General features: G+C 39.5%; 2 protein-coding genes and 1 long non-coding RNA gene across 3 annotated transcripts; 2 read left to right on the forward strand and 1 right to left on the reverse strand.

Annotated features, from left to right (window-relative positions):
* The first annotated feature begins 1,677 nt into the window (after positions 1-1,677).
* On the forward strand, positions 1,678-3,443 carry LOC106441129 (3-ketoacyl-CoA synthase 16-like). The gene is made up of 2 exons (XM_013882934.3): positions 1,678-1,692; positions 1,754-3,443. Exons 1-2 carry the CDS (start codon positions 1,678-1,680, stop codon positions 3,353-3,355), a joined length of 1,617 nt encoding a protein of 538 aa, XP_013738388.2. The 3' UTR covers positions 3,356-3,443.
* A 210-nt stretch (positions 3,444-3,653) lies between these two features.
* LOC111214341 lies at positions 3,654-4,283 on the reverse strand. Its single transcript, XR_007327831.1, has 2 exons — positions 4,118-4,283; positions 3,654-4,029 (listed from the first exon to the last, which is right to left on the reverse strand). It is a non-coding gene; the product is annotated as an uncharacterized LOC111214341 (long non-coding RNA).
* Positions 4,284-4,606: 323 nt separating this feature from the next.
* On the forward strand, positions 4,607-9,107 carry LOC106426940. The gene is made up of 2 exons (XM_048766374.1): positions 4,607-4,745; positions 6,093-9,107. The coding sequence occupies exon 2, from the start codon at positions 6,984-6,986 to the stop codon at positions 9,096-9,098; it is 2,115 nt and encodes a 704-aa protein (XP_048622331.1). The 5' UTR covers positions 4,607-4,745; positions 6,093-6,983; the 3' UTR covers positions 9,099-9,107.
* Positions 9,108-14,746: the final 5,639 nt, after the last annotated feature.

The raw sequence follows: 14,746 nt of genomic DNA on the forward strand, positions 1-14,746 counted from the left end.
CAGAAAATATAAATAATTAAAATAAAAATAATATAAAATAAGTAATTTAATAATCTGGAAAATCCATTCTGGATCCGCTAAGGTCGGTGAAATATTGCCCAACGGAGAAGTATGAGAAAGAGCTTGTTGATCTTGTGATTCAACATTTCACTTTGATATTATTTGTATTTGTTGAGCTTGAATATACGCACGAATATTTAGATCTTGTATGGATGAGCGTGAACTCGATGCACCAATTGAACTTGGAAGAGAAGCTCCACCTCCGGGTATCGAAATTGCAGAAGATGAAAATGTCCGATTTCAAAATTTTCTTGCTCGATTTAGGAATATCAAAGATAAAGAAACTCATTTTTCATTACGAAATGCATTAGTTGATCATTTGTGGAAAAAATATTCTAATGCTCATTGTTGAACCCACATATATGTTATCTTTTTTAATGATTTCTTGTACTTTTTAAAGATAAATATTTAATTCAAATAATTTATATTTTAATTATTTATCGTAAACATAAAATAGTTGGGGTTAATTGATAAATTTTTATAAGTATAAGATTTTATTTGCAATTATTAATAAAATAAAAATGAAATCATTTAAAAATATTATTTTTGGAGTAGAAAATAGAGTAATACATTAGAGTAAAACCTTACTCCATTTTGGTGTTGTACCATTTTGGAGTAAAAAATGGGGTAATGCATTGGAGATGCTCTAAGTCTAGGACCAGTTGGCGCTAATACTGATAACACGGCGTAAAATATCTCTCCCAACGAAATCGAACTAGGGGCACAATGGAACCAAATCCAGTCACTAAACCACTGGCGGCTGATCGAGTTGAACTAGCTTCAATATATTGACACCCCCATGGTTGATATGATCATACGGATTATCCAACTTATCGGATAGGGTTGGCCAACACCATCTTCGCGCATGCATGTGTATATCTTTTTTTTTTTGATTAACCTGGGGTATCCTAAGTCCATGGAAAAGCCCAGACTAATCCCCAAGGGGAGATGTAGTCCACAGATAGATTTTTTTTCTGAGTATTCAAATAGTTCCTAAAGCATAGGCCTATATCCGTGTTAGGTGACCAGGATAATTGTGACTTAGTTTCGCGCAGCAGATAGATCGAACCTGAAACGTGTTGGCATCTCAGTCCCGTCTCCTTACCACTCGACCACAATCACCTGGTCAATGCATGTGTATATTTGTTGTCAATCGAACACGTTTCATAATTTTTTAAAAAAATTTGGTAGTGAACTGACAATACAAACGGCGTAGTGTCTCCATTCATATTTGTTCTATTTTAAAATATGTATGTGCATTGAGAATCCTAACTAGACGAGGAAAGCACCTAACTAAGACGTTGGTACCCAGCTAGGAGACTGCATCGCCGGTTTGTGTACATTAACATGAGATAACATTGGGTTAGTATTTGAGTGTTTCATCTGACTCCATATTTTGCCACTGACTTTATGACTCGTAAATGATCCCCAACAATGCATATGGCCTACAAACTTCAAGATAAATGCACCTCTTGATATATATTTTTCTCTTATCCTCGTTAAACATGAAAGTTAATATTCAGTGTGTAGCTAAATAACTCATACTTACCAAATGAGGAAACGCTGAACCTGAAAAACATCCGAGTTACATTTGAAGCGTTAAAATAAAACTTGGAAATGTCGCTATTCGGAGTAAAAACTTTCACGTGCTTGCTTATTTATTACATTCATTGCATGAGAGCTGTCTCTCTAGCTATCTCTCTTCTTCTTACCCCCTCTATCATACTCAATCAAAACCTCTATAAATGTAATACGAGCCAGAACGAACAAAGACCACACTAAGAGTTTAAAAACAAAACAGGGGAAACATATCACTAAAAAGTATTCCCCACTGAATAACGTAAAAATGGTTTTCAACTACCTCACGACCCATCGCTTGAAGCTGTGTTTCCTCCCATTGTTGGTTGCTATAGCCATGCAAGCTTCTCGTCTTTCCACACAAGATCTCCACAGCTTTTACCTCTCCCTACAGAAAAACTTCACATCCCTAACCATATTCTCCATCTCTCTGATTCTCGGGTGGACGCTTTACATTATGAACCGACCCAAACCCGTTTACCTCGTTGACTTCAGCTGCTACCTCCCACCGTCTCATCTCAAAGCCAGCGTCAAGAAGATTATGCACCACGTAAGAGTTGTACGTGAATCAGGCAAATGGGGGAAGTCAGACGAGAACGAATACTTGATGGACTTTGTGACCAAGATTCTAGAACGTTCCGGTCTAGGCCAAGAGACCTACGTACCGGAAGGTCTTCATTGCTTGCCGATAGAACAAAGCATGGTCGGGTCACGTAAAGAGACTCAAGAAGTTATACTAGGAGCGGTCGATACTCTTCTCCGCAACACTGGAATCAGCCCGAGTGAAATAGGTATCTTGGTGGTGAACTCGAGCACTTTCAATCCAACTCCTTCGTTAGCAACTATCATAGTGAACAAATATAAACTTAGGGAAAATATAAAGAGCTTTAATCTTGGTGGGATGGGGTGTAGTGCTGGCGTCATCGCTATAGATGTCGCTAAGAGTTTGTTACAAGTTCATAGAAACACTTATGCTCTTGTGGTCAGCACCGAGAACATAACTCAGAACTTGTACGTTGGTAACAACAAATCAATGTTGGTTACAAACTGTTTGTTCCGGGTAGGTGGGGCTGCGGTTTTGCTTTCTAACATCTCTAAAGACCGAAAACGCGTTAAATACAAGCTTGTCCACACGGTGAGGGTCCATACCGGGTCCGATGACCGATCTTACGGATGCGCGACTCAAGAAGAAGATGAAGATGGTGTAGTTGGAGTCACCTTGTCAAAGGATCTACCCATGGTAGCTGCAAGAACCCTTAAGATTAATATCGCAACGTTAGGTCCACTGGTTCTTCCCATAAGCGAAAAGCTTCTCTTCTTTGTCACATTCCTTAGAAAGAAGTTTTTCAACCCCAAGATCAAGCATTACATGCCGAATTTCAAGCTTGCGTTCGAGCATTTCTGTATACATGCGGGTGGTAGAGCGCTTATAGATGAGCTTGAGAAGAATCTTCATCTCTCTCCGTTACATGTGGAAGCATCAAGAATGACGTTACATAGGTTTGGTAATACATCATCGAGTTCTATTTGGTACGAGTTGGCTTACACGGAAGCGAAAGGAAGGATGAAGAAAGGAGATAGGACTTGGCAGATAGCGTTGGGGTCAGGGTTTAAATGCAATAGTTGTGTTTGGGTGGCTCTTCGTAACGTTAAGGCTTCTGCTGATAATCCTTGGGAAGAATGTCTGAACAAATATCCAGTTGAGATCGATATATGACTCAAGAGTATGTCCGACTCTCTATAAGTTTTTTCTTTACTCATTTTAATGTGGTGTGTTTCTTCTCGTGAAAGAATAAGTTTAAATATTCCGTGTGCTTTTATGCAAACAAGTTTTTTTTTTAAATCAAATATACACATAGATAGGGCAGAAATACAAGACTTTATTTTAAATAATCATCAAAAATCTAAAATTCCACAGTTTTACGTTTAGGAAAAGTTCTTAAAATTCAATATATATATAATTTAATTATTGTATGACATAGGTGATAATATAATTAGAATCATCAGTCTGCAGATACTTGAAAATTTTCATAATTTTTGATAAAATAATAAATAATGTTAAAAGGTTAAAAAATCCATATTAGATCATCAAAAAGACTAATGAATAGCTTTGAATATTACATATGACTAACTTAATTAGTTCAAATAAAACTCAACAACAAGCTCACTTACATTTCATGTTTCCTCCTTTATATTATTAAGACTTGGGATTCATTCAGAGTCAGAATCTGAATTAGCACTCTGCCTTACACTCCTCCTGGCTTGTGTCATAGACTTTACCTTATGAGATGATGATTCACCCTCGTAATGAATAACTTGAGCTCTAGCTAACCTGTCTTCCAGATCATCTGTGCTGAAATCGTCTTTCCCTCCCAGCTCATTAAACCCAGCCTACCAAAACAACATTGAAAAACCAATCATACTCCAAAAGACAGAAAAAAAAACAAAAGTTAAGAGTTTGTGTAGTGTGTGATTATACCACATAATCATCCACTTTCGTGTTCTTAATGAGGGCAAAGAGTGGGAAGAACCACAATCGTGAGCCTCTCAGCCAAGAACGGACTTTTCTCAGCTTGGATCTTCACAAAACGCGTCTCAATGTGCTGCTTCGCCAATATACTCATGTCATGTGCTTATCCATCACCTGCAAAAAAAAAAAGAAGTTTATTTTTATATAATAACTAAGTTACTGTCCTAACATAAAAAGAAACTAAAGTTACTGTCCTAACATAAAAGAAAAACTAAGAGCATGATTATCGGCATTCCTTAGCTGGGGTTCTAAGGTAATTGGAATTAAAAATAAATCAAAATTAGCTATTATTGAAAAAAACGTTTCTTAATTAAGGACAATAAAGAACGTCTCTTAAGACACATGTCACATGGTAAAGGTTTTCCATTCTCTCTCTTTCTCTGCCTCTCGCAGGTATTCTTTCCTTCTTCTTGATTTCCGTCTTCTCTTTTGGCTGCAAGAGAAATGAAAACAAAAAGGGTCAACAAGGATTTCTGAAGTCTCCAGAAACATCTATATATCCCCTTTATTCTCATGGACCCAGTTTCGACAATGCCTCTGGTCGAGGCTTTGCAGAACCCTTGCCATCGTCTAACGAGTAAGCTTCCTTCTCTGATTCATCTCACAAACCCTGATCTGGACATAATAAAGTTGTAACATCCCGAGTTGTGATATGTGAAAAGGCTTAAGAGAATTGATTTGGCTACCTATGTCACCAAAGTTGACTTACCTTTTCCGGAGCACATCCTGAAAGAACTCCAGAGTTAAGCGTGCTTGAGCTGGAGTAGTGGAAGGATGGGTGACCTATCGGGAAGTGATTCGCGATAGCGTGTGAGTGAGGCCAAAGCATGGGAAAAGGTCGGGTGGTGATTGCAGGGTCAGTAAACAATGATTTCGAGCCTTTGGAAAATTAACGGACCGACCGTCAGACGGGATGGGCCCACGGGCCGAGAGAGCGGGCGTGGGTGGCCCATTAGCCGTGGGCGGATCGGGGCGTTATAAGTGGTATCAGAGCTGGTTAGCCATCTCAGTTCTGACCTGAGAGGCGTCTTGAGACCTGTCATGGGCCGCAACGAGGACGTTGCGTTCTTTGAGAGGGGGTGAATTGTAACATCCCGAGTTGTGATATGTGAAAAGGCTTAAGAGAATTGATTTGGCTACCTATGTCACCAAAGTTGACTTACCTTTTCCGGAGCACATCCTGAAAGAACTCCAGAGTTAAGCGTGCTTGAGCTGGAGTAGTGGAAGGATGAGTGACCTATCGGGAAGTGATTCGCGATAGCGTGTGAGTGAGGCCAAAGCATGGGAAAAGGTCGGGTGGTGATTGCAGGGTCAGTAAACAATGATTTCGAGCCTTTGGAAAATGAACGGACCGACCGTCAGACGGGATGGGCCCACGGGCCGAGAGAGCGGGCGTGGGTGGCCCATTAGCCGTGGGCGGATCGGGGCGTTATAAAAGTGTTGATTTTTATTGCTCAGCTTAGCTTAAATCCTTGTATAATTAGGTCTATTTGGGTAATATTGATTTGTTGTTACTTAGATTTGAGGTTATGGAGATGCCCATGAACTTTGTACTCTAAAACCATGGTTGGATGTTATCAAATGAGTAAACTTTATTGTGTGGGTATGATTCATCAAGTTGGTTTTTGCTCAGCTTAACTTAGATCCTTGGATAGTGAGGTCAATTTGGCTGATTTTGATTTGTTGCTACTTAGATTTGAGGTTATGAAGATGCCCATGAACCTGGTACTGTAAAACTATGGTTGGTGCTGTCAAAGCAGTAAACTTTATTGTATGAGTATGAATTATATTCATGAATCAGGAATGTTACTTCATATACTGATCATTAACTCTATATGTAGAGGGTTTATGAAAGTATATTTTTGTAGAAACTTTCAAAGATGGCTCACAACATTCTCACAATTTATGTAAATGTTTGTTGCAGATTAGGAAGATTTCCTCCGGTTGTGAAGACAGCAGTACCCGTAGATGGAAGATTTGAACACATTGTACTTTCTTGTAACGAACATCAGACCACACCATCATTTGGATCGAACGAGAAGCTCAGCGAGCTCTCAACGTAAGTCTCCCACCAACCTCCTTTAAATCTTTCACCGGTTACTGATTCTATCTATAGCTTTGCATCTGCAGTTAATGCTGGAGAAAGAGAAGAGGATGGAGATACCATAGAAGCAGATGATGGAGAGACGAGAATCAGTAGCAAGAGTCCTAGCAATAATGTGCACATTTGCTATTGTCTCTTAACAATGTCTCTTACTCTAAAAATAATAATAAAAAAAGTTAAGAACTCAAAATTTTGTCCCAGCAATAATGATGCTGTCCTAACATCTCTTGTCAAGATTGGTGAATACCATACTTTACAGCGCCAATTCTCGCGGTAGAAGTGGCAGACAACGCGCTCTATTAATATAGTCCGGTTTAGTTCCCGGTTTATTATATTGGTTAAGTTTCCGTTTGCTTAACCGAGTAACTATATATAGAACAGAATCATGTACATTTCAGTTTACGAGAAATAACAAACTTTCACTTTATCCTTTTCTCTGATTCATCTTCTCAGCTCAAGCTCAAATCATCATCTTCATCATCTCTGTATCTGAACGTTATTATGGTATCAGAGCACTAAATCTCACCTTCCGCTTCGTTCTTTGAGCTGTGATTTTGATTCCTCATGAGTCTTCCGTTGATTCCTCTTTCTCGCTTGTTCGTCGTCGTCTTCGCTACGATCTGTGATCTTTTGGTTCGATTGTTCGTCTGCATAATCTTTCTGATTCATCATCCCGGTTCTTCGTCTCAGTAATCGGTTCAGTCAGATCTCATGGCGGCGAATCAATCTTCTGTACATCAAGATTCTGTTCGTCAAGTCTCCGATAACTATGACAATCCGTTTTATCTTCATCACAACGATCATGCTGGATTGATTTTGGTCACTGATCGTTTGGCAATGGCCTCGGAGTTTCATTCTTGGAGGCGTTCTGTTCGTATGGCTTTGAACGTCCGTAATAAGCTTGGCTTCATTGATGGTACGATTCCTAAACCGCCTTCTACGCATAGAGATTGTGGTGCTTGGTCTAGGTGTAACGATATTGTTGCGACTTGGTTAATGAACTCGGTGTCAAAGGAGATCGCACAGAGTTTACTTTTCATCTCTACTGCTGAAGGAATTTGGAAGAATTTGCTTTGTCGATTCAAACAAGATGATGCGCCGAGAGTGTATGACATTGAGCAACGTTTGAGCAAGATTGAACAAGGGTCTATGGATATATCAACATATTACACTGCGCTTGTTACTCTATGGGAGGAACATCGTAATTTTGTTGAACTTCCTATTTGTACTTGTGGCAAATGTGAGTGTGACGCAGCAGCTCTTTGGGAGAAGATTCAGCATCGTTCTCGTGTGACTAAGTTCCTGATGGGATTAAATGAGTCATTTGAGCACACTCGTCGCCATATTCTTATGCTCAAACCAATCCCCACTATTGAAGAGGCCTTTAACATCGTAGCTCAGGATGAACGTCAACGCACCTTACGTCCTGTTACTGCTATTGACAATGTGGCTTTTCATGCGGGTACATCACAAGCTCATGTTAGTCCAGTTTCTACGGTTGAAGATACTGCTTATGTTGCTGCTTATAATGCTGGGAGAGCTTATCAAAGGCCGGTTTGTACCCATTGTGGTAAAGCTGGACACACAGTACAGAAGTGTTTCAAGCTTCACGGTTTTCCACCAGGCTATAAACAATATGGATCTTACAACAATAGGAACACTTCTCACAATAAGAATGTGCAGAGTATGTCTCGTTCTCAGGGTCAGAATTCTACTCCAGCACCTTCTCCTATGTCGAATGCTGTTGCCACTGTGTGTGCTGAAAACAAGCCTAACGCATATTCATATCCACCGGCTACACCTCAGTTGATAAGTGGAGGCGTTAATCTTGATCTGCAACAGTTCAGTCCACAACAGATTCAAAACATGGTCTCACAGTTCAATGCTCATGTTCGAGTTTCAGAGCCTCAAGTTCCTTCCTCAAGTTTTTCCCACTCAAGTGCAACGATCACTGATCATGGCTTTATGGATCCTCAGTCTTCATCTGGTACTATACCCTTTCCTTCTATCAATCTTACCTCTACAAATAATAACCTTTTCTATCAAAATCATTGTCTGTCTGCTTTACCTTCTCTTGTTCCACGTGATACTTGGATCATAGATAGTGGAGCTTCTAGTCATGTTTGTTCAGATTTAGGCATGTTTGATAGTTATGTACCAGTAGATTCTGTGACTGTGACTTTACCTAATGGTGTTCGTGTTCCCATTACACACACTGGTGTTATTAAAATCAGTGATCATTTGATTCTTTATGATGTGTTGTTGGTACCTGATTTCCATTTTAACCTGATTAGTGTAAGTAGTTTGATAAAGACATTGTCTTGTGCTGCTCATTTCTTCCCTAATGGCTGTTTAATCCAGGAACTTTCTCGGGGCTTGATGATTGGGAAGGGTAGCTTATACAACAATCTCTATGTTCTTGATACTTCTTATCGACTATCTTCTGGAAGTGATGTGTTCTGTGGTTCTGTATCTGCTGATAGCGTCTTGTGGCATCAACGTTTGGGACATCCCTCTACTATCGTTTTACAAAAGCTTTCTTCTCAGTTACCATCTTATAAACATGTGGATTCTTCTCATGCTCCCTGCTCTATATGTCCTTTAGCAAAGCAGCGTCGTCTTGCATATGTTTCACACAATAATCTCTCAGATTGTCCTTTTGATTTGGTTCATGTTGACATTTGGGGTCCGTTTAGTGTTGAGTCTGTTGAAGGATATCGATATTTTCTTACTTTGGTTGATGATTGTACTAGAACTACTTGGGTTTATATTAGGGCTGGGCAAATAAACCGAACCCGAAAATCCGAACTGAATCCGATCCGATAAAAATGAATCCGAACCGATCCGAACCCGACGTAAATACCGAATGGGTCTTGTTTTGTGGTATTTTGGGTTATGGGTATTATCCGAACCGAACCCGAATCTAAATGGATATCCGATAGAACCCAAAACATTCAAAACCTCGAAAAGATCTTGTACCAAACATGATCTCAATTCCTAATATGTATCCAAAATACATTAAGAAATATTGAACATCTAAAATACTTATCTATTACATGAAGGTTGGTGGTTCTATTACATGAAGGTTGATGGTTAAAGATGGCCGTTGAATCTTGAAGTATTTAGATTTAAATTTTGTTTTCGTTAAACAATATTTCTCATTTCATGAGAATTTGGTTTTCGTTTTATGCTTTTATTTATTTAGTTTTCTTTTTATCAGTAAATATGTTTACTTTTCGTTTGATTTTGAATGATCACGGTTGATGTTCCTTATTTTTGAATCGATTTTACTTAAGTTTTGGTTACAAAATAGGTACAAATCAGGTATTTTAAAACTGAAGAACCGATTTTACTCATGTTTTGGTTATAAAATAGATAAAAATCAGGTACTTTTAAACCGAAAAACCGATTGGGACCCGAACCCGAAAGTATATTGGGTTGTACCGGTTCTTTGAAGATTCACTAACCCCGACCCGAACCCGATAGAACCCGAACCGGTCCCGAACCGAACTTTCATATAATCCGAATGGGGCTGATTTTGATGAACCCGAAAAACCGAAACCCGATTGGATAAAACCGAAACCCGATTGGGACCCCGAATGCCCAGGCCTAGTTTATATGTTAAAGACTAAAGGAGATGTTTCTGTCATTTTTCCTCTGTTTCTTAAGCACGTTTCTACTCAGTATCATATGAAAGTAAAAGCTATACGATCTGATAATGCTCCTGAACTAGCTTTCACTGATTTAATCAAAGAACTTGGAATGATTCATTACTTTTGTTGTGCTTATACTCCTCAACAAAATTCTGTAGTAGAGAGAAAGCATCAACACTTGTTAAATGTAGCTAGATCATTGCTTTTTCAATCTAATATACCACTTGAATACTGGAGTGATTGTGTTATGACAGCAGTGTTTTTGATCAATCGAATGCCTTCACCATTATTAAACAACAAATCTCCGTTTGAGAAACTATTGAACAAATGTCCTGATTACTCATTGTTGAAAACATTTGGTTGCTTGTGTTTTGTTTCTACTAATGCAAAAGATAGAACAAAATTTTCACCGAGAGCTTTGCCTTGTGTCTTTCTTGGTTATCCTTCTGGTTATAAGGGCTATAAACTCTTGGATTTGGAATCTCGTTCTGTGACAATTTCAAGAAATGTTGTTTTTCATGAGACAGTGTTTCCTTTTAAGACTTCTGAGTTGTTATCCAGATCTGTTGACATGTTCCCTAACACGATCTTGCCTATGCCTGTTCCTTTGCATTTTGTTGATTCATTACTTGTGTCATCACCTGTAGAGTGTTCAAATTTGGATTCTGTTCCTGCACAATCACACACTCATGACACTAATACTGATCACACTGTCATAGATACTACTGGTATGGAACATGATCATGCATCTAGGCCTAAACGACATACTAGAGCTCCTACTTATCTATCTCAGTATCATTGTGCTGCTCTTTCAACTACTACTCCTATTTCTACTCGCTTATCTCGTCTTTCTTCAACATTACCACCTCACCTGTGTTGCCTTATACCGTTCACTTCAGTTTCTTCCCCTTCTTTCCCTTCCTCTTTTAAAACACCTTACCCATTGTCTTCTGTTGTCTCTTATGACCGTCAAAATCCCATTTTCCAAGCAGCTGTTCATTCTTATTCTCAAGAAACTGAACCTAAAACATTCCAACAAGCCATGAAATCAGAGAAGTGGACAAAAACAGTGAATGTGGAACTTGATGCTATGGAACAAAACAGAACATGGGATATTGTTTCTTTACCAGTTGGGAAGAATGTTGTGGGCTGTAGGTGGATTTTTACGATCAAATATAACGCGGATGGAACTATTGAGCGTCATAAGGGTCGTTTGGTTGCACAAGGATACACACAGCAAGAAGGGATTGATTATCTTGATACTTTCTCTCCTGTTGCGAAGTTGACCAGTGTTAAACTTCTTCTTGGCTTGGCGGCTATTAATGGTTGGAGTTTAAACCAGATGGATGTATCTAATGCATTTCTCCATGGTGAACTAGATGAGGAGATATATATGCGCTTACCTCAGGGATATACTCCTCCGGCTGGTGTTGTTCTTCCACCAAATCCTGTTTGTCGTCTCAGAAAGTCTCTTTATGGACTCAAACAAGCATCTCGCCAATGGTATAAACGGTTCTCTTCTGTTTTGCTGGGTGCTAATTACATTCAGTCTCCTGCAGACAACACGCTTTTCATCAAGAAGACTGATGCTTCGTTTGTGGCAGTACTTGTCTATGTTGATGATATATTGATCGCCAGTAATGATTCCTCTGCAGTAGTAGCGTTGCAGGAACTACTTCGATCTGAGTTTAAAATCAAAGACCTTGGTCAAGCTCGGTTCTTTCTTGGTCTTGAGATTGCACGTTCATCACATGGTATCTCTGTGTGCCAAAGAAAGTATACATTGAATCTGTTGGAGGATTCTGGTCTTCTTGGATGCAAACCAAGTTCCATTCCTATGGATCCTACTCTCCATCTTACTAAAGATTTGGGTACTCCTCTTGCTGATGCGAAGGTCTATAGGGAGCTCATTGGTAGACTCCTTTATCTTACAATAACGAGACCTGATATCACGTTTGCGGTTCATCAGTTGAGTCAGTTCCTCTCTGCTCCAACGGATACACATCTTCAGGCAGCTCATAAAGTGTTACGTTATCTGAAGAACAATCCTGGACAAGGGCTTATGTACTCAGCGTCTTCAGAGTTGTGCTTGAATGCGTTTGCTGATGCTGACTGGGCTACTTGCAAGGAGACACGTCGTTCGATCACTGGCTACTGTGTTTATCTTGGATCATCCCTGATCTCTTGGAAGTCAAAGAAACAGGCAGTGGTTAGTCGTAGTAGCACGGAGGCAGAGTATCGCAGTTTAGCCTTAGCCACTTGTGAGTTGATATGGCTTCAGCAACTGTTACGTGATCTTCACGTCACTGTTACAGGTCCGGCAAAGCTTTACTGTGATAACAAGTCTGCGATTCACATAGCTATGAATCCAGTTTTTCATGAGCGGACGAAACACATTGAGATCGATTGCCATACTGTTCGTGATCAACTCAAAGCCGACAAGCTCAGGACCTTTCATGTCTCCACCGGCAATCAACTTGCAGACATCCTCACTAGACCACTTCACCCTGGTCCTTTTCATTCTTTTCTCTCGAGAATGTCTTTGTCAAGTCTTTATCAACCTCCAGCTTCACTGATAAAGACTTGAGAGGGGCGTATTAGTATAGTCCGGTTTAGTTCCCGGTTTATTATATTGGTTAAGTTTCCGTTTGCTTAACCGAGTAACTATATATAGAACAGAATCATGTACATTTCAGTTTACGAGAAATAACAAACTTTCACTTTATCCTTTTCTCTGATTCATCTTCTCAGCTCAAGCTCAAATCATCATCTTCATCATCTCTGTATCTGAACGTTATTACGCTCGCTTGCCTTGACGGCGGCGAAGAAGTCTTTCTCGGAGGGGATCTCGGTGTACTCTCCGTGTCTATGACTCCTCCAACGTTTCCGTTTCTCCGCCATTCTCTTCATCTGCTGCAACCTTCTCTCCCTCAAAACCTCAAGATCGTCCGCGTCGGGCTTCTCAAGGGATGCGATCTCCTCGTCGAGCTTATCCTCCATAGCTTTCAGCACCGTCAGAAGCTGCTTCTCCAGAATCTGCCATGAAAACAAATCCAGAATCATCCCTCGCAAATTCAAAAGTGTTGAAAGTTAAACTTGATTTGGATCACATTTTGGGCTAATAATTTACTAATCATTTTAGCCCAAACTTAACTCAATATCTAGAATTATCCTCCACCTCCATAAGATAAAAATCTAGATATTCTCATAGAATTATCTAGATAATTAGGATAAAAAATCTTAGATATTATGCTAGAATTCTCTAGATTTAGGATTAAAATATGTAAGATATTTTGTACTTTGGAGGCTATAAATACCTCCACTCCCCATCATTTTGTATCATCAAGAAATAATCTAAGTTTGTAATAAGTAATAAAAATCCTCTTCTAAGTTATAAAATCTTTCTTCTTCACACAAAACACTTTCTCTTCAAACACTTAAACACTTTCTCCATCTTTATAAAGTTTTTCATTCCAACAAAGTGGTATCAGAGCTACAAGTTCCCTTTGAAGATGGCAAATAGTGGTGTTCCCCTCCAAGTTCCATTGCTCACTAAGAGCAACTATGACAATTGGAGTCTTAGGATGATGGCTATCTTAGGAGCACATGATGTGTGGGAGATAGTCGAGAAAGGCTTCAATGAACCGGAGAATGATGGTGGTCTATCTCAAACTCAAAAAGATGGTTTGAGAGATTCAAGGAAGAGAGACAAGAAGGCTCTCTGTCTAATCTATCAAGGATTAGATGAAGATACATTTGAGAAGGTTGCTGGTGCAAAGACGTCCAAAGAAGCATGGGACAAGCTTCGGACATCTTACAAGGGAGCGGAACAAGTTAAGAAGGTACGACTTCAAACTCTAAGAGGAGAATTTGAAGCATTACAAATGAAGGAAGGAGAACTCATCTCAGATTACTTCTCAAGAGTCTTGACGGTTACTAATAACCTAAAAAGAAATGGTGAGAAGTTAGATGAGGTGAGAATCATGGAGAAAGTTCTTAGATCATTGGATTCGAAATTCGAGCACATTGTTACGGTGATTGAAGAGACAAAAGACTTGGAGACTATGACGATGGAGCAACTTCTTGGATCACTACAAGCTTATGAAGAAAAGAAGAAGAAGAAAGAAGATATTGTGGAGCAAGTTCTCAAGATGAGAATTGATCACAAGGAAGAAAGTGGCCGAAGCAATCCAAGACGTGGTGGCGGTCATTTCCGAGGACGAGGTCGTGGTGTAAATGGACGAGGTTGGAGACCATATGAAGACAACTTCAACCAAAGAGGAGAGAATTCATCAAGAGGTCGTGGAAGAGGAAACCCAAAATCAAGGTACGATAAATCAAGCATCAAATGCTATAGTTGCGGAAAGTTTGGACATTATGCTTCTGAGTGCAAAACTCCAAACAACAATAGAGTGGAAGAGAAGTCCAACTATGTTGAAGAACGGCACAAGGAAGAAGATATATTATTGATGGCTTACAAGAAGGATGAACCAAATGAGGTTCACAAGTGGTACCTTGATAGTGGTGCAAGCAACCACATGTGTGGAAATAAAAGCATGTTCGTGGAGCTTGATGAATCGGTGAAAACCAATGTGGCTTTGGGAGATGAATCGAAGATGGAGGTGAAAGGTAAAGGAAATATTCTCATCCGCTTGAAGAATGGAGATCATCAATTCATTTCCAATGTTTACTACATTCCAAGCATGAAGACCAACATCTTGAGCCTAGGACAACTCTTAGAGAAAGATTATGACATTCGACTAAAGGATAATAGCCTTTCTTTAAGAGATAATGCAAATAATCTCATCACAAAGGTGCCGA

This window comes from Brassica napus, chromosome A3 (genome assembly GCF_020379485.1).
Source record: "Brassica napus cultivar Da-Ae chromosome A3, Da-Ae, whole genome shotgun sequence".
In the NCBI taxonomy this organism is placed as follows: Eukaryota; Viridiplantae; Streptophyta; class Magnoliopsida; order Brassicales; family Brassicaceae; genus Brassica; species Brassica napus.

What these genes read in the sequence shown, in the direction of transcription:
- LOC106426940 (XM_048766374.1), top strand. Translation starts at nt 6,984, where the DNA reads ATGGCGGCGAATCAATCTTCTGTACATCAAGATTCTGTTCGTCAAGTC.